This window comes from Stegastes partitus, unplaced genomic scaffold (assembly GCF_000690725.1).
Source record: "Stegastes partitus isolate 25-593 unplaced genomic scaffold, Stegastes_partitus-1.0.2 Scaffold46, whole genome shotgun sequence".
Lineage (NCBI taxonomy): Eukaryota > Metazoa > Chordata > Actinopteri > Pomacentridae > Stegastes > Stegastes partitus.
Window position 1 is genome coordinate 289653 of NW_007577777.1, and position 18857 is coordinate 308509.

At 39.8% G+C, this 18857-nt stretch overlaps 3 protein-coding genes across 3 annotated transcripts; 2 read left to right on the forward strand and 1 right to left on the reverse strand.

The window, feature by feature from the left end:
• The first annotated feature begins 1871 nt into the window (after positions 1–1871).
• LOC103376119 (uncharacterized) lies at positions 1872–8742 on the forward strand. Its single transcript, XM_008306489.1, has 3 exons — positions 1872–2258; positions 4531–5080; positions 8374–8742. The coding sequence occupies exons 2-3, from the start codon at positions 4542–4544 to the stop codon at positions 8507–8509; spliced, it is 675 nt and encodes a 224-aa protein (XP_008304711.1). The 5' UTR covers positions 1872–2258; positions 4531–4541; the 3' UTR covers positions 8510–8742.
• Positions 8743–8944: 202 nt separating this feature from the next.
• chrac1 (chromatin accessibility complex subunit 1) lies at positions 8945–13510 on the reverse strand. The gene is made up of 3 exons (XM_008306499.1): positions 13315–13510; positions 13038–13164; positions 8945–10021 (listed from the first exon to the last, which is right to left on the reverse strand). The coding sequence occupies exons 1-3, from the start codon at positions 13471–13473 to the stop codon at positions 9942–9944; spliced, it is 366 nt and encodes a 121-aa protein (XP_008304721.1). The 5' UTR covers positions 13474–13510; the 3' UTR covers positions 8945–9941.
• Positions 13511–14525: 1015 nt separating this feature from the next.
• Positions 14526–17650, forward strand: gatad1 (GATA zinc finger domain containing 1). Its single transcript, XM_008306509.1, has 5 exons — positions 14526–14962; positions 15786–15908; positions 15993–16052; positions 16817–17000; positions 17091–17650. Exons 1-5 carry the CDS (start codon positions 14783–14785, stop codon positions 17279–17281), a joined length of 738 nt encoding a protein of 245 aa, XP_008304731.1. The 5' UTR covers positions 14526–14782; the 3' UTR covers positions 17282–17650.
• The last annotated feature ends 1207 nt before the right edge of the window (positions 17651–18857 follow it).

Here is an 18857-nt window from a genome sequence, read left to right on the forward strand (position 1 = left end):
CTGCCAATGACCAACAAGTATGTAGCACAGGATCCTGGAGTTGCCCCCATATTGTGTGTTCAGATGCAATGTAAAATCACTGACATCACACCACATGTGACACTAGTTGCAACTTTTAATTGGCTGTTAGTAATATATAATATCGTAGTATATAGTATAGTATAGTATAGCATAGCATAGTATAGTATACGATACTATACTATAGTATTACTGTACTATAGTATACTGTTCTATAGTATAGTGTAGTGTAGTGTAGTATCGTAGTATAGTATACTATACTATGCTATACTATAGTACTACTATACTATAGTATAGTGTAGTGTAGTATAGTAGTATAGTATAGTATGCTATGCTATAGTATACTATAGTATAGTATAGTATAGTATAGTGCAGTGTAGTGTAGTATAGTAGCATAGTATAGTAATATACTTCGATACATATATATATATATATATATACATATAGTATCTGTGTAAGTAATGTTTTAAAGTAATGTTTTAAAGTAAATGTTTTAAAGTAAACATTTTAATGCAGTGTTCTAAGAATGTTTTAAGGATGTTTTTCATTGCAAATAAAGTTCCTGTAAAGTTAACGATGACAGAATGTTTTAATTAGAGCATTTTGAGGATGTTTGGAAGTTTCTGTCACAATATGTTCAATGATTTAAAAAAAATACGGTTGTCAAATAAGTTTTTAAAAAATGTTTGCAAGATGTCATCAAGGCCTCACAAGACAGAATGTTTTTCAGAAAATGTTCCTGTACTGCGGTATATTGACAAAGGTGGAACATTTTTCCTGCCACATTCTGAGGATGTTCTGGGGATGTTGCCGAAGAACACAATCTAGAACGTTCTTCCATAGAACGTTTCCACAATGTTACATGATTACAAAGGAAAGACGTTCTCAATGCAATAGAGAAAAATCTTCAGAGAACGTTATCCTGCCTTTAAGAAGAACATTCTGGGATCTAAAAAAAAAACTTCTAAAAGCATTTTGAGAACTTTGCAGAACTTTCTCAGAACATTTGTAGAACAAAAGAAATGTTAGCTGGAAACGAGCCTTTGGGCTTTAACAAGGTCACTGGGATCTCACATGTTGTTACTTTAATAATATGAGGGTATAAAGTTGCTCTAAGAGGAGCCAGATGAAAATGTGACTCCTCCAAATGATCAAATGTAAATAGAGTCAATGTGAAGACAGTTTCAACAGATTACGTTTAACATCTGAAGTTCTTTGTATCATGTGAACTGAACTCAGCTGGTTTCACATTTGTCCAACTTTTCCATCGAGTTTCGTTAACTCACATTTCAAGGCAGCAGGAGGACTTTTGTTGAACTGAGAGGTGATATGATACGGCGTCCTTCAGTCCCACCCTTCATAGGAGTTACAAAGTCCAAGTTCAACAATTCATCCCTAAATTCACAGTTCAGTCTCAGAGGCTGGTGTTTTGTGCCTCGTGTCCTTTCCTCCCCTGAAATTACAACACTCTCGCTTGTTTGCGCCAAAATATGTCCCATTCCTGGTTGCTTATGTCAGGGTGCGAGCCTCTGGCTATATAAATCCATTCCCTGGATATTCACTAAATAAATACAGATGGTTAATCGCAGGCTCTTGGACAGTTTGGGTACCTTTTAGAACCTGTGTCTTTAGTTGAAATCAAGGAAAACAGTTTGATCAGTGTCCAGTGAGGGCAGCACAGTGAAAGCAGCTGGAATATTTGAATTTTAAAACATCCAAATTGAACACTGGTTCTGTTTAGGACTCAGTGAAATGGCTCATAAATACCAGGAGCAGCTCATCTCCTCCTCCTCCTCCTCCTGCCACTTCATTCACAAAGATGTAAGGGGAAAAAGAAACCAAAGACAACATTTCAGCAAAGATATTTCACACTGACAGACTTTTATGAGGCATGATTTGCAGAAAAAGAGACGACCACAGGCACTTTGTTTTTCCACAGAGACGTTTGCACTTGCAGGAGACATTAAAACTACAAAGTGTATTTTGCATTCTCTGCGGTAACTTTTCCATGATTGCCTCCTCAGACTGTGGAGGAAAACCCTCCTGACTGAGCTGTTGCCGGGCCAGTAAAAAGTGATTCCGATTGCATGTAACAGGCTGCAGTCAAACGACTCACTTTTTCCGACGACTTGAGGCAGCAGAGGAGCGTCTAACACACACACACACACACACACACACACATACAGACACACACACACACACACACACACACTGCTCTGCCGCTGCGGTTTCTTTGCAAGGTAAGATCATTTATGCTTATAATAGAATTATTAGGACTTAGGTTTGTGTTTGTGAGCGTTATTGTGTTGATCAGGAGTCTCTGTGATTCGCTACTGTGCAGTTTTTCATTGTTGGCAACGACGAAGCTGCAACAATTAAAGTTCGGGTGAAACTGTGAGAAATAAAAACGCGACTTTCTGCTGCATGTCCTGGTGGATTTTTAATTTAAAGAATCGCGACTACACGGTGTATTTTATAGAGCGATCTGTTCAGTTTGTTGCGTTTTTAAAGGCAGAGACGAGTCCAGAAATGTTTCCTCACGTTTGCCAGATGGAGACTCTGGAAGTCTGGAGCCAACACACCAAAACTCTAAAGCCAAAACTGAATTTTAGGAATTCTTGTTATTGAAAGCAGATTGAAAATCAGCTGCAGGTTGAAGATCAGTAGCCAGGAAATACACCTTAAGTAATATCTGTCAAGAAACAGGCAAAAGCTTTTGCTGACATTCATGACAAGAGACTCTAGACGTTAAACTGAAAAACAATGGAGCCAGATTTCTTGGAAACAATAAATGACAGCTAATGTTGAGAGTAAACCTCCTAAACTGCACCACATATTCTGTATTCTCACTTCTTCAAAAGTCACACCAGACAGGGTCACTTTTCAGAGGATTTAGTTAATTACAAAAGCTCAGACCACTTGATTCCATTTTAATTATTGTTTTAAAAAGATATATTATTGTTATATTACAATACAATAAAACATATGGCATCTTTTGGTTGTGACCATTCTTGGTGATAATTATTTCTACATTAAATACATTTTTTTAAAAATAAAATTAAAATAAAATTCTGGCCTGGGATGCCAGAAACAATCTGTTGAAAAAAAAATCTGCCAAAATTGTAAATAAATAAATAAAATGAAAATAAATGCAAATATCTGTAAAATACTGTTTTTATTGTTTGTTTGTTTTTAGCCGATTTAAATACAGTAAAATGGTGTCATTTTACAGTCAAAAGTTGTAAGAAAAAAATGACTTCTTCAAAAAAAAAAAAAGCAGTCATGGAGTAAATTAACACTTTTTAAATTATTTGTACTACTTAAAATCTGTGGCTTAACAAAATAGGAAAAATCAGGTGAAAAATAAACAGCAAATTGTCCAAAAAAAACTGATAGAAAACTGGTATACAGCAGTCCCTATTTACAGTGTAGTATTGAGGCTGTTTTGGTTTCTTATTTTACATTAAATGTTCCTCATTATCTGATGAACACAGAGGAATAGAGATGCAGTTTGCATTTTGCTTCCTACGGTGACTATTGTTCAAAGTAACAAAAAACAGAAACAAAAAGGGGAAAAAAGTTCATATGTTGGCTAAAGAAGCAGATTATTTATCATTTCATTATTGAAAATTTTGTCCTCATGTGATGATAATTTATCAAACTACAGCAACAGTAAAATGTGTTTTGCTACCCGGCTACCTGCTTTCATAGTTTAGTTGTTAATTTAAGAATTAGACAAGTCATGCTCTGTAATGCATCCATGTGCACAATGACATCACTGCTGCAAATGTGAAACAGAAAAATATCCCTAATTTAACAATCTGATATGACGGAGTAATAGTTTGACTTTGGTAGATAGATCAGATGTTTTCAGTACAATAATGTCCAACTGGGATGGTGTTCAGGATTCAAATGTGTAAAAAATAATTTAACTGCAGCTGATAAACAGTGACTAAGAAAAGCACAAAGTGTGACCTGATCGATCCTGTCTGCATGTCGGGGATAATTTATTAGTAATCAATGAAGTTACTGCTGTATTGTGTTATCTCTCACATTGGAGATGCTCATATGGATCTCGCTGTTGCTTGATGCTGCAGATATGTAATCAACTCAGAGGAAAAACTCCTACAAACAGCTGGAAGCAAAAAGCTAAACTTCAGCTACTGTTAATGTTTCTGTCTGTGTGTGCATCTCCGTCAACTAAAGTCATAAACTGAGTCTTTTGCAAAATCATTTAGACTTTTATTTTGAAGGGAAAATCACAGCATTAACATTATTCTTCACTTTTGTATTAATCAGTAGAAATTTCTTTGTCTCAGTTTGTCCTCCACACAACATAGTCTGTCCTGGAATTTCATCCTAAATGCATGTATTTAGTTTATTGTCGCTGGTAAAAGAACTTCAGGACATGTAGACTGTATAACAAAACAATAGCTTGGATCAGGAAGATGATGTTTAGTGAATATAAACTGTCTGTCATGATGCCAGCTAGTCTGTTCCTCCATGTTTCAGGTGGTTTGGAGATGCTCCAGCGGACAGCGAGCAGGGCTTGGCTCTGCCTGTCCTGCTGCCTGCTGTTGGCTGTCTGTTCCCCAGCAGAGGATGCAGGATCAGCAGGTCCTCTTCCCCATGAGCAAGTGTCAGGGGAGCCAGATGTAGAGGACCTGGAGTGGGGATCCGGATCATCTCTCCTGCACCTGCTCCACAGCTTCCCCGCCGACAGCCCCTTCATAACAGAGACCCCAGAAAAACCAGTTAACTGCACCCAGCGCTTCTGGTTACCGCCTTCCCCTCCGATCTGCTGGGAAAACATTGCCGGACCCGAAGAGTTCGCCAAGTCCCGTCTACTCGTCCTGCAGAACAGGGCCGCGCTGCAGGCCGTGTCCACCTCCAGCGGGGTGGAGGAGGGAGGAGTCTCCTACGACTACCAGGCCAGAGAGGAGGTCCAGGGGATCCGCTCAGAACACCAGAACATGGTAGAAACTATGCAAACCATGGAGACGGTGTTTGTTGGTCTGGCTGAGAAGAGGAAGGAGGGGAAGGACCAGGGAGTCCTGACGAGGTGAGAAACTGGCACCTGTAGAGAATCTATTGATCTGGTCTATGGGCAGAGTAACTTCAGGAACGGTACAAATCTTGTATTTATATTTTAAGAAAAGGTTCTAGGTTCCAAATGTTCTTATGACCTTTGACCCCAATATCCCAGAACAAGTCATGTCTGTATGGATGGATAACCAAATGGGTAAAATCTCAGCTATAAGCTTTAGTTCTAATTAAAAATGTTTAAACAAAAGGTTTCTTATGACCACAGCCGCAGGTGAAACAAGCTCCGGCAGCAGCTCAGTGGTAGCTAATGAAAATTTTTCCCCAAAATACTTAAAGTACACATGAATTAAGTCATGCTTTTGTCTGATATATATGAGTGAGGACTGAGCGGTGTATAGATAATGGATGGATGTTCTCAAGAATCCAGTGCAGCAGCCCTATCTTTCAACACTTTATCACAATGCTTGGTTAAGTGTCAACTTGTTTGTAATGGATGGATGGATGGATGGATGGATGGATGGATGGATTAGATACCTGAGACAAATGTCATGACGTATGGATGTGAGAGACGTTTCTCCCAGACACCTATTCCAAAGACGTCCATCTTTGCGTTTTAAACTGTGTTCTTTTTTGGAAAACATGTTCACAGTTTTTTTTTGTTTTTTTTTTTTTTTTTACAAGCAAAGAATTAATCCAGGATAAGGAGAAGAAAAACCATGTTCTTTAAAAAAAGAAACAAGATTAATATTCTACAGCCATGCTAATGTCTCTCTGAGGCCTAATAATGATGATAAGTTTGATTTATTGTCTAATACTTCTTCAACAAAGTTAAAACATGCTTCCCAAAATAATTAAAAACAGCAACAAGAAAAGAACAAAACAAGAAAAACACCATAAATCAGAAATCAAATAGATTTATAAATTTACCCAAATATGAGAGCTTTTCTGAAAAAAAAGAATGTTTTAAGAAGACATTTAGTGAATTAAATCCCAGTTAAAAAAGAAGCAGCCTGTTGAATTGAGACAGAGATGACAATTCGCAGGTTCACTGTGAACTAACTAAACCACATTAGTTCAGCATGTTAGTATGAAAGCAACTGTAAACACAAAGTCAGCTGATGAGAATATCAGTGATTTTCCAAGTCACAGACAAACTGAAATCATGACCTGATGGTAACTCCAGATTAAACAGCAAGGAATCCTTATTAGATCATTAGAGTCATTAGAGTATATGATTAGTCTGGGAGCCATCAATGTCCCAAATCTTTTAGCAGACATGAAGATAATTCACAGGATAAGAGAAGATTTCAGTCAGGTAACCATCAACATAATACCGGTTCATCCTCTGGGGACCACGACTGTTTGTACAAAATGTCACGGCAATCTATCTAGTAGTGGTTTTCTTTTTAGGATTATATTGCTGTCATTTCTTCCATTATTGGACAGTCTAGTCAGACAAGAAACACGCTGCAGGAGAGCGACGCAGCTAGAGCTGAACCCAAGCCTGGAGTTGTGTTTTATGTGCTGCAACTGTTTGACTGCTCAGCCGCTGCCACACAACAGTTGTTGAGATATTCAGTGTGAACAAAAGTAGTGGAGCAACAGGCCAATGCTGTAATCTCTAAAGCCTACTAAACATACGTAACCCCTCCGATCTGGAACAAATAATGTTCATATAATCTCTTAACCTCGAGTTGTGAATGTTTCTTGAAAGCCAAACTCCTGCATGTTCGGAAACCTGCAATCCAACAATATAAAAAGTGTAGAAGCTGAATAAGTGGTGATAATGTGAATATTTACCCGCTTATTTCCTCTTTAATGATGTTGGACTAAATACATGTATCTGTGGTTTTAGCACATCTATATTTACATACAGACTAAATCTACTGTACTTTGCAGAGATCAGTCACAATAAACAGCTTCGAGCCACACACTACAGAAGGAAAGCGGCGACATTTCCAGCTGGCCTTGAATCCAAAAACTCTTCCAAGGCCAGCTGTGGGGGCTAGACCTAAATTATTATTACTGGTGAGGGGCTTGGGAACCCTGGATCAGTGTTGCTTGTTTGTGGAGGGGAAAAAAAAACACAGACTGAAGACGGAGTGGAAACATCTCCCAGACAAGCTGAGTCATTTCAAGTATTTTCCAACAGTCATTTGTCGGGACATCTGGCTGAGACGAGGCTCTGGCGCTGTAGATCATTTAGCATTGAACGCAGAGATGTAAGAACAGACCAGGTTTTGGAAAGTCGTGGATTTGGGGGAACATGTTTTTTTTTTTTTTGACAAAAGTCTCATATTTACTTGTCGGAGCTGAATCCCAATCTACCAGAAATTAAACTATGTGTGAGATCGCTCCTGCGCATTCGTTTAATGAAGCAATAAGAGAAAATATTTAGGTCTCACTCAATGTATTTGTTTAGCAGATAGTTGAATAAGCATACAGAGCTCTGGATCTCACCCTAGCACCAACAGGGGTAATGTCAGGGCACCAAGTCTGACGGACTGCCTCTCCCTGATCCAGTGTACTTATACCATTATATGAGGATGAGCACAGATTGTGTTGCAGCCAGCTGATTGGTTCCTCTGTGTCCTTGGGCCTTCTTCCACTATCTCAAGGGTGGGCAATCCTGGTCCTCGAGGGCCACAATCCTGCATGTTTTAGATGTTTCCTTCTTCCAACACACCTGATTCAAATGATTAGGATCGTTATCAGGCTTCTGCAGAGCTTGATGATGAGCTGATCATTTGAATCAGGTGTGTTGGAAGAGAGAAACATCTAAAACATGCAGGATTGTGGCCCTCGAGGACCAGGATTGCCCACCCCTGTACTATCTCGTAGGTGCAGAAACTTGCCACTCAGCACCGAACTGTTGAGCACCTTCAGTTCCTCCCTCCTGCAGATAGCTGCTTGTGACAGGGAAAGATATACACAAACTACCAAGTCTTGTTTCCACCTATGTTTTCTCATGCTACAATTGTTTACAAGTTATGTTGATTATGCCTTAAGACAGGGGTCCCCAACTCCGGTCCTCATGAGCTACTGTCCTGCAGGTTTTAGATGTTTCCGTACTGCAACACACCTGACTCAGATTAATGGATCTCCAACAGCTTGTTGTCAAGTTCTACACAACGATCCATTCATTTGAGTCAGGTGTGTTGCAGTACGGAAACATCTAAAACCTCCTGTAGAGTAGCTCACGAGGTCCAGAGTTGGGGATCCCTGCCTTAAGATAATAAGAGAATAATATGAGATGATCAAACCATGAATCAAAAATATATGATCCTAACAGTTTCTCATCCTATTTAGCATGAAGGAGCATCTGGCCAACACGAGGGACGCCATAGACGGCAGAGAGAACATGGTGAACCACCTGGAGAGGCAGTTTTCTACTTTAGAGAACAACCTGCTCAACATGCAGCTTCGACTCAGCAAGCTCATCTGACAGCAACGGTGCCGTAGACGCCGATTCCCCTTATTCGAACTGTATTTATACATGAATGTACGACAATGTAGCCGGCGAATGCATGCTCAGGATTATTGTAGTTTGTAATACGAGAAGAAAAGAAAAGAAAAAAAAAACATTTGATATGCACCTTATTATGTCATCAGCACATGTACCAAAAATGTAACCTGTAAGATAAATAAACCTCACGTTATCAGGGAGTGTTTGATGGATATGTTACTGTAAAATCGAGTGTCATTTGGAAGCATGTGGAGATTTCATGGTCACATTAAACCTCTAGTAAAAACAGGAAGATGCTCGTGAAGCTGGGAAGAGAATAAGCATGCTGTTAAACACCCCATTCAGAGTTTATAAACTACTTTCACATGTGTCTCTTCAGGATATAAAAAAAAAAAAAAAGCATTCAGTGCAAAATAAATGTCACACAGCACGAATCTTTATTTTCATATCAAATCAAAACCACACGTAGGATGCCTTCTATGCTGCATACACGTTAAATATTCACATCTATTCGGCTGAGTGTGAATGTTTCATTTGGAAAGACAGCAGTTATGTTGTAGTTACGCTGGTAAAACAGAGGTATTTTTTTGATTAGTTCCAACAAATTTCAAGTATTTACCTACTCAGAGCTCAAAACACGACCGCATCGCTTAAAAACAACAAAAATAAACCTACACTATCATACCTATTATCAGTAACAGCATAAGTTGCTCAGAAAATAATGCTTGACAACGTCCCCAAAATAAAGAGTTCACTCAGTCGTATTTTAAAGGCGATAGTAACTCAGGAGCTGAGACATCTGCGCTGCAGCTGCGTGGAATGGATTTCCATGCCTCGGTCTTTCACATGGAGGGAGCTCATTTCTCTTCTCCTGATGGCGGTGCATGCAAAACGAGCGTAAAGTTTAAGACTTTGCTACCAGAAAACCTTCAGTCTAGCTATATGTAAACTCATTGTGAACTCCTAAAATGTTTGTATCACCTAATAACGATGATAGTAGTTTCAAATATATGCCTTTGTAGAGGGAATCAATTATGCAGAAAACCTCAGGGGAATTCTGATTTGCTCATGGCTGCTTTGTTTAGGCCATTGTCATAAATTTAGTTTGTCAACATCAACTATATATCATAGATTTATGGTACAATGTCTACATTTCTCTAAGACTCTCAGTGTTGTTTAAAGTTGATCTTTCAGTCTTCACTTGATTTCACATCGATCCCGTATGGGTTTACGTTCAGCTCCGTGTCCTCTAACTCCTCCCAAAAGCCCTACAGATGAACTCAGTCAGTGTTTAAAAGCACTGAGAAAGTTCAAAGCGTCTCTCGTGCCAGCCACTTTACTCTCAATGACAGGCAAGGACGTGTGATAACATCTGTCCAGACGGGAAATTCATCCAGCTTTCCTTCTTTTTTTAAAAATCACCTTCCTCCTCTTGCATTTGCTCCAAAGTCTTGAGATAGTCCCGAGCCAAGATCTTCTTCGGCAGGATGTCTGTCACGGTAAAAAGAAAACAACAACATCACACTGAGTCATTACTTGTCCTCTGAGAAACATTCGGTTTCATCTTAATTGCTAAAAAAAAGCAAAAACATTTGGCAACAGTCAGACTGAGAACTGATTAAGTCATGATGTGTTATGAAACTGTGCTCACGTCCTCCATAAATGTTTCCGTGGAGGATGCGTAGTTGTAGTAATAAATCTTTTAGTACGGAAGCGATAATAATTCAGAGCTACAGAAACCTTCAGATGGTTTTAGCTCATGGCAGTACATGCACTAACACAGAAAACATGATGACTATTGGTTAAACTACTTTATATTTTCATGATAGCTCAACTGGTTGAGCTGGCGTCCCATGTTCAGGGGCTAGAGGTCATGGGTTCTAGTCTCCCTCAGGGCTCTTTCCTGCAGGTCCTTCCAACATTCTTGTCCCCCACTTTCCTGTCACTCTCTTGAATTTCCTATTAAATAAAGGCCACAAAAATAAAATAAAAAATCTTTACACTACTTTATATTTTACCTTAAAAGACACCAGTTTGTTTCTTTGCTACTATTTTGTTGTCGTGCCTTAAGATCTTTCGATATATTATAATAAAAATTGGGCATCCAAAATAACTAGGATGAAAAATGAACAGGACATCAGCACTACCAGCAAAAACAATTTATGATGCAGAAAATAGATGTTTTCGTGTCTCTTTTACTCTGCTGTTACTGGAGCCAAGAGGAAACAGGTCAGAGAAATCATCAGTCTATTGGTGTTTATCACAGAGAGTCAGTAACATTTATTTTATTTTGACTTAACGTAGGTGATTTCCAAGTATCACTCATTGTGGAACAGCATCAGACCTAAATGCACTTCTTCATTTATTGTTTGAATGTATTAAGTTTAAAGACTATGAGCTCTAATGTGCAGCTGTCACATTAGGAATAAATAGCTTCACTTAGTGGTAGGACAATAAAGTTTTATGCTCCTCATTGCTCTCCATTACAACAACCTGCTTCTCTGAATGCAGTAGGCGGAACGTGATTGGTCCATTTGTGTGGAAGAAGAGTCAAATGACCCATCAAACATCCCCTTTTATGTGCACTGAGCCGCAAGAGGAATACCTACGGCGTGATACTCGTTAACTTCGACTGGGAATTTAAGTTTTGTTAAGCAAGTTAACTCAAAGAAAGCCTGGCTTTGTTGAGCTTGCTTAGTTGTACAGTCCTCAAGTCTATTTTTCAAGAACGCATGTTATGTATAGAAAAGTATGTGTCACTGAGGGCAAGTCAGGACACAGGGTTCATTTCTTGAATCAACCCAGGTTTTCTTAGGCAACAGGGATTCGTCAGATTTGAGCTGCATGAGTAAAGGCTGTACCAGTTATTTGCAATAAAAAGTTCTTTGCTTCATTCATGTTTTTCTTGGGGAGGCCAATTGCATGCGTTCTGAATATTGAGGAGGACTGATATCGTTCTTCTTCCCATGAAATCTAGGTTTACATCTAAAGGTAACAGTATTTTTGCAATCAGGACCCCTCAGCTTTGAAACAACCTGTCTGAGGAGACAAAACCTCTTTTAAAACACTTCTTAAAACCCATTTTTATTGACTTATGTTTACGTGAAGTTGTCTCTTTATTGCTTATTACGTGTGTTTTTTTTTACTGCTTACTACTGCTGTCGTTTGTGCTTTCTCCTCTCTGGTTATGCATGTATTTCTGGCTCTCCGGTAGCACAACTCTAATCTGCGACTGCTGCTCTCACCAGCCTGTTTAGTGTTTATATTCTCTCTGTTTGTCTCTGCTTTCCTTTCCTCCCTCAACCTGGTTCTGCTTGAGGTCTCTTACTGGTAAAACTGAGCTCTTCTTCTTCCACTGTGGTCAATATGCTTGCTTTTAGAGAACTTTTACATTCATTGGGTTTGTCGTGTATATTTTGTAAGATCTTAACTTTAGGTATTAAAATCAAGACCCTACAATATTATACACAAACTGTATATACTGTTTACGTCACATGCATCGTGTCAATAACTGCATTTGCACGAAACTTTGGGTTTACTGCAATTTTGCTCTAAAAACTCTTTAAACATGCTCTATTAAACATATCTATAGTTGTACGTAGTAGTTAATTAAACTCTTGTATTCCTTCTGTCACCCACTGCCCTTATTTAAATGGACATGCATGATATTTTGTGGCAGTACTGTGAGAGTAGAGAAAACACTGTTCCTTGTATGTGTTCACATATTTGGCCAATAGAAAAACAAAATGACCTGACTAACTGAGAATATAAACTAAATTAGTCATGTTAATTCGCATATTTGACAACATTGTTCGTCTTAACTTTAATAGTTTAATTTTTATTCAATATAATACTGTTGGATCTTAACTTTAAAATTGTTCCTTTTCAGATCAGTCTTATTTTTCTACTGGAACACAACAACGCACAAAGGCAGTTGATGAAAATATGCAATATAAATAATGGTGACTTGACTGTTAGCGTTTTACTGCTTTAATTATTTTAAAATAAGTCTTTATTAAGTTGTAGTGTTCGGGGGACAGGATATATGAACACTGATGTTACACAGACCTTATCTATACCACAGATTCTTCTCCAAGCGTAAAACTGTGATAATAGAAAGAGTCCTCTATATGTAAAGAACTTTTAAGAGTACAAAATAAACATAGGTTTGAATGTGTTGATGCTGCAGCAGAGTGAAATATGCCAATTGTTTAGTTGCATCTATTAATATTGACATTCTGAGTTTTGCACCCCTCTTTTGGTTTTAAATGTAGCTTCACTGCTGTTATGTTGACTTCTGGGTATACCGCTTTATCTTTATCTAAACCCTTACTTTTCAAGCTGTTGTATAATTTAGGTTACATCGCAACTTTTAAAATAATATTTAAACCATAGCTCAGCTCAGATGCATCAAGATTTCAGGTCACTCTGATGATTTGGTGGCTGAGGGCCTTGTGAGCTGCTGCTCAGGCTGTAGGCACCCGGCATCCAGGTGTGTCTGCCTCACCTGTGAGAAAGTGGAAGGTCTCGGTCTCCTCCGCGGTGTTAGCTAGGTCGCTGTACGACAGACTGTTGGTTTCTTTCCCGGAGCCGTTGTTGAACGAGGACAGAGCCAGATGCTGGACGAACAGCTCCTTCAAAAACACATACAAAAAGTCAGCAACTCACCGCCTATTTCAACAGAATAGCTCACAGCTAACAGGGCAGCTAACGGTGCTAACCCCCGCTAGCAGCAGCGGATGAACGGCTGGTTAGCTCAGTGAAGCGGCGGTTTAGCAGCTTACTGTCGCCTTGGTGGTGAGAAACAGAGCATCCTGGTTGATGCTGGACACGTCCGGGGAGCTCTTCATGATCAGCCTCACCCTGGAGATCGGCAGGGAGATTGTCTTTTTGGTGCTCGACGTTTGGTCGTCTTTATCGGGAGTATTTTGGGACATCTTCATGAGGACGCGGCGCCAGTCAGCCGGAACTTCAAGTATTGTTTTGAACGGTGACGTCATTTCTTCTTCGAGTTAACGATGTTTGGCGGCTTTTTCTCTGCAGCAGCGCCACCTGCCGGACAGGAGGAGCCAAGATTGAAAGATGTGTTTACAGTCATCCTCAAATGTATTCATACTCTCCAGTTAAAGAAGGAAAAAAACTGCTGTCACTGAAATAAGTTGAAATGGACAAAAGTAAAAATAAATAAATATTTAGTGAAAATCATGACATTGCTTTTGAATTGTGGTTCAGCAGAAATATAAGAAAAAAACAACAACAAGCAAACAAGCATGATGGGACCCGTAAACTAGTATTTTGTTGAACAACCCTTTGAGCCAATCACTGCAATCAAGTGTTTTCTGTAACTCTCAATCAGATTTCTGCAACTGTTGATAGCTATTTTGGTCCACTGCTCATCAGCAAAGTGCTCTAATTTGTCCAGGACAGTTTTTTTTTTTTGTTTTTTGCTTTTTTATTCTTGTCAACCACAATCCAAAAGCAATGTTTCATTTCGCTAAACTATAATTTATCAAATTTCTATTTATTCTTACTTTTTTCAGTTTCTAGTTATTTGAGGGATTATTGTGAATTTTGCTTTTTCTTTAATGGAAGAGTATGAATAAATTTGAGGACGACTCTATGTCTGAAAGCAACTGTTTCCAATCTTGTTTTCGGATTTTAGTAATAAAATGTGAAACAAATATCACAAACCTTCACAAGGACCGCTGCAAACCAATACACAGCTGTTCTGAATAATCACTTTTGTCATACACTGAAACATTTCAATCCTCATGGTAGTGCTCTCCTCAAGGGTGACAGTAATGGAAACGTTCCATAGTGGCTCAAATCATAATATAAAATCTAGGTAAGATAAAATGTTTAAAAAATTAAACATATTCACAAACTGAGCTCTGTGCAGTGTCATCCAGTCCAGTGGTGGCGTTTGGCTTTGGCAAATGCCCGAATATCAACCGTAGAAGAAGAGTATTTCAGTCGAAAGCACCGAAGAAGAACAGTGGCGCTAGCAATGGCGCTACACAAATAAACAATCATGGTTGCAATTTATTTTGGTTATTGTCACGCGTAATTTACTGTCGTATCTGACAGCCTAGGGTCAGCGTGTTGCAGGAAGGAGATTTTATTTGTTGGTGTCAGATTTGGGAGTCACGGTTGTCGGACATTGACGCTAAAAAGTCAGCAGGAGCAGTTTCATCTCATTGTTGAGCTGCGTTCGTTTCGTCGTACGCTGGCGTCGTTTTGTGAGCGCTGAGGATGCCGCTGGGTTTGAAACCATGCTGTGCTGTTTGCAAGACCAACTCTTCCTCCATGTGGAAGAAAGGAAACCAGGGAGAAATCCTCTGCAACAACTGCACAGGGAAGAGCAGCAGCGGCGGACCGTCAGGACCCTCCATGTCCTCCAACACTCAGCCCAGCAATGGCGGGGGGAAGCAGGTCAGTCACAGGCTTCCTCCACAGGGCCTGCGTGTTGAGGGGTGCACGCCCAGAAATCTTCAGGGTTTAACCTCATAGTTGTACTATTTTACACTTTTATTTCATAGCAAAATAAAGCTAAAATGTTTATGCACAAGGCAAAGTCAGGTCATCCTACTTTCTTTGTGTGCTCAACCCTTTATCCATCATAATATCACAGTGAGTGCAGGCTGCTAACACCAGGGCTTCTCACACTGTGTGCCTTTGAATTAGTTTTATTCATGATGATACAGTCATATGCAAAGCTGCACCTTGGAATTACATGTTTTCATGAGTTTAATTTAATAGTAATTTGAGTAAAGTACTATTTAAAGTGCTGTTTGGTCCAGGAGAAGAGATGCATTTGGTGGTGAGTGCATAAAGACAACCCACAAAGTCCTGCAACACAATACCCCAAATATATATCACTGCGAATACATTATATGTGTTTGTGGATAATTTTTAAAATCACTACAGCAGCACAAGGTAAATTCGGTTGCTGCAATGATGTGTCATTTGACAGAATTCCTAGAGTTGGACTTCTCTCAAAGAGACCCTGGTCCAGATTACTGAGAAGCATTTAACAGAAACATGTAGTTACAAGTAACAGATTCATTGTTTCATTTATTTGTCAAGAAATGTTTTGGTGGTTTCAGCTTCAAAAATTTGGAAATTTGTTTCAATTCCAGTTTTACGTTGTTGCATATAAAATGTCAGAACTCTATATTTTTCTGATTTGTCGTAGACCGAACCATAAATCAGTATCATCTGAATGTCTGATATCCGTTCTTGTGTTCGTTTGCAGTCAAAGCAGGAGATCCACAGGAGGTCTGCGCGGCTGAGAAGCACCAAGTACAAAGCTCCTGCATCTGAGAAGAAAGTGTCAACAAAAGGAAAGGGAAGGAGACACATATTCAAACTCAAAAATGTAAGTTACAGATATGTAATTGAGTTTTTTTCCCTCCACAAAGAGTTTCTGCTTTTGACCCTTGTGTGTGATCTCTTTCCTTAGCCAATCAAAGCACCAGAATCTGTAGCAACAATCATCACATCAGAATCCGTATTTTATAAGGTACAGTGTTTATCCTTACTGAGCAAAAATAATCAGATTTTTCTGCCATACGACATGTGGCAGGAAAGTTTCAGGACTGGTGTCACATAAGATATATTTCAAATCCAAACTACAAGTTTTCCCCTTCGAAGTAATCCCCCTGGAGTCTAACCCACTTTCCCAGCCTTCTCTGCCACGCCGTCATGCACTCCTGGAAGGATTCTTCTGGGATCCTCCGCAGCTCCGTCGTCACAGCCATCTTGATGTCGTCCACGTCTTGTAAACTGGTCCCCTTGATGACTCCCTGGAGCTTGGGGAAGAGGAAAAAAATCCCATGGAGCCAGGTGGGGTGAGTAGGGAGGTTGCTCCAGCACAGAGATGTTCTTCTCAGCCAGGAACTGTCGGATGCTCAGGGTGTTCTGAGCAAGTGCGTTGTCATGGTGAAGCAGCCACAACTTGTCCTGCCACAACTCTCGCCTCTTCTAAACGAAGCAAACGCTGCAGGATCTCTTTGTAGACAAGCTGGTTGATCGCTGAAGGGGAAAACTTGTAGTTTGTAGTTTGGGTTTACATTATATGTTTTGTGCCTCCAGTCCTGGAAGTTTTCTGACACACCTCATATGTTAAAAATGATCATATTATAATCTACAACATTCTGATTGGAGCACATGTCCTGATCTGGTTTCAGCATTTCTTAATCTAACAGCAGCACTGTTGTAGTAAAACTTAGCCCCTGTGATGCATGTGAGAGAAGGAGTCAGACCACTGTCACGCTCTGTTTACAGGGTGTTTACTACCAAACAGGAGACGTGATCAAGGTAACAGATGAGGAAGACGGGAAGCCTTACTATGCTCAGATCCGAGGCTTCGTACAGGACCAGTACTGTGAAAAAAGTGCAGCACTGACTTGGCTCATCCCCACTCAGGCGAGCCCAAAGGACCAGTTTGATCCTGGGACGTACATTGTTGGTGAGCAGTTGTTCAGAATTTAAGTCATTTTCTTTGTTTCAAAGTGTGATTTGTTGGATTTTGCTGAAAGAACCATGTGTGTTGTCTCAGGTCCAGAGGAGGATCTGCCCAGAAAGATGGAGTACCTGGAGTTTGTGTGCCACGCTCCCTCTGAATATTTCAAGTCACGGAGCTCTCCGTTCCCCACCATCCCCATACGACCGGAGAAAGGCTACATCTGGGCCCACATAGGACCCACACCGGCCCTCACCGTCAAAGAGTCTGTCAGCGGCAGCAGTTAACAGGACTGTGATACGGACTGAGTCCGTTGCTTTTTAAACAGATAAATGTACAGTTATGTAAGATAATGAAAACAATAATGGTCGTCAACCACAGCCATTACTAAAGTGTAAAGATGAGTTGTAATTTGATACGAAGGAAACAGCAGTGACACTGAAATATTACTTTTGTATTTGGTATTAAACAAAAAGCTCTTTTTTTAACCTCCCAGTTTGCCAATGACTTTTACTAAATGTTTTATATTTTTACTGAATTAGACTGAGAACAATAAAATAATGTTGGAAAAGCTCAAATAATAGAAACAGTAAAGAAGTGTAATTATTGTTCAACATGTCATGCTTTTAATCAGAGCATAAAGAGATGCTGCAGTTCATGATTTGACGTGTCTTGTTCCAGTTCTGCTTGATGAAGTTTACCAAATTTATAGCTAAGTTTTAACATCCAGTATTCTTAATTCATGTTGCAGTTCTATTATTCTGTTGCACATCATGCATTTTCATGATAGACTGTATAAAAGATGGATATAGCCTTCAGGTCTGAAAAGTGAAACTGATGCAGAAGCACCTTAAACTGGTGTTCTTCGTAACAGCCAGCAGGGGACGACTCCTTTGGCTATAAGATTAAGTCAGATTATGTGGAAGTCTTTGGGAAAATGACCCAATTTCTCACTTGAGCTGTTACCTCAGTAAACATTTTTCTGATAAGTTTATGATCTCAGCTGCTAGTTTCAAGACACTCTGAATGTAGCGTGGTCTTTATTTAGTAAAGTAAGGTTCCGTTTAGAAGGAAATAGGCAATAAAGCAAGGCATGTTTTAGCACGTGGCTACCTTACAATTGACAAGCCACTACCATAATGCTGTGTGTGAAGTTCTCACAGCTCAATTCTACACTAAAGGTGTCAAAACAGCAACCCACAAACAGGTAAGTTTAAGGTGGCAACAGCCATTTTACAGGCTCCATCTCATACTGATTAGAAGTGAGTAAATGCATACACAATATAAACACATTATTATGATTATTTTAGTGTGTAGGATTTAGTGGCGGGGCTTGCAAGGTGGAGCAGTGGTTAGTTCTGTTGCCTCGCAGCAAGAAGGTCGCCGGTTTGCGTCCTGATGAGGACACCCGGGATCTTTCTGTGTGAAGTTTGCATGTTCTCCCCGTGCAGCGTGGGTTCTCTCCGGGTTCTCCAGCTTCCTCCCACAGTCCAAAAACATGTTGAGGTTAATTGGTGATTCTAAATTGTCCGTAGGTGTGAATGTGAGTGTGCTTGGTTGTCTGTCTCTAAGTGTAGCCCTGTGATAGACTGGTGACCTGTCCAGGGTGTCCCCTGCCTTCACCCTGAGTCAACTGGGATAGATTCCAGCCCACCCATGACCCTTAAGTGAGGATTAATAGATGTATAGATAGTGGATGGATGGATGGATTTAGTGGCATCTCTCTCAAAAGAAAGGAGGGGGGACCAACCTTGCCATCAGTAGACAACCACCTGAGCCACAGCCGGCCCAGGTGCACGTACATGCGCGTTATATCTCCTGATAGTCTGACTCACTGGATGGAGGCTGCATTAGCTACTCACA

Coding starts and splice junctions, on each gene's coding strand:
- LOC103376119 (XM_008306489.1), top strand. CDS start 4,542: ATGCTCCAGCGGACAGCGAGCAGGGCTTGGCTCTGCCTGTCCTGCTGC. Junction 5,081..8,373: donor GACCAGGGAGTCCTGACGAG/GTGAGAAACTGG, acceptor CATCCTATTTAG/CATGAAGGAGCATCTGGCCA.
- chrac1 (XM_008306499.1), bottom strand. CDS start 13,473: ATGAAGATGTCCCAAAATACTCCCGATAAAGACGACCAAACGTCGAGC. Junction 13,165..13,314: donor TTCTCACCACCAAGGCGACA/GTAAGCTGCTAA, acceptor GTGTTTTTGAAG/GAGCTGTTCGTCCAGCATCT. Junction 10,022..13,037: donor GACCTTCCACTTTCTCACAG/GTGAGGCAGACA, acceptor TTACCGTGACAG/ACATCCTGCCGAAGAAGATC.
- gatad1 (XM_008306509.1), top strand. CDS start 14,783: ATGCCGCTGGGTTTGAAACCATGCTGTGCTGTTTGCAAGACCAACTCT. Junction 15,909..15,992: donor ACATATTCAAACTCAAAAAT/GTAAGTTACAGA, acceptor CTCTTTCCTTAG/CCAATCAAAGCACCAGAATC. Junction 16,053..16,816: donor CAGAATCCGTATTTTATAAG/GTACAGTGTTTA, acceptor CTCTGTTTACAG/GGTGTTTACTACCAAACAGG.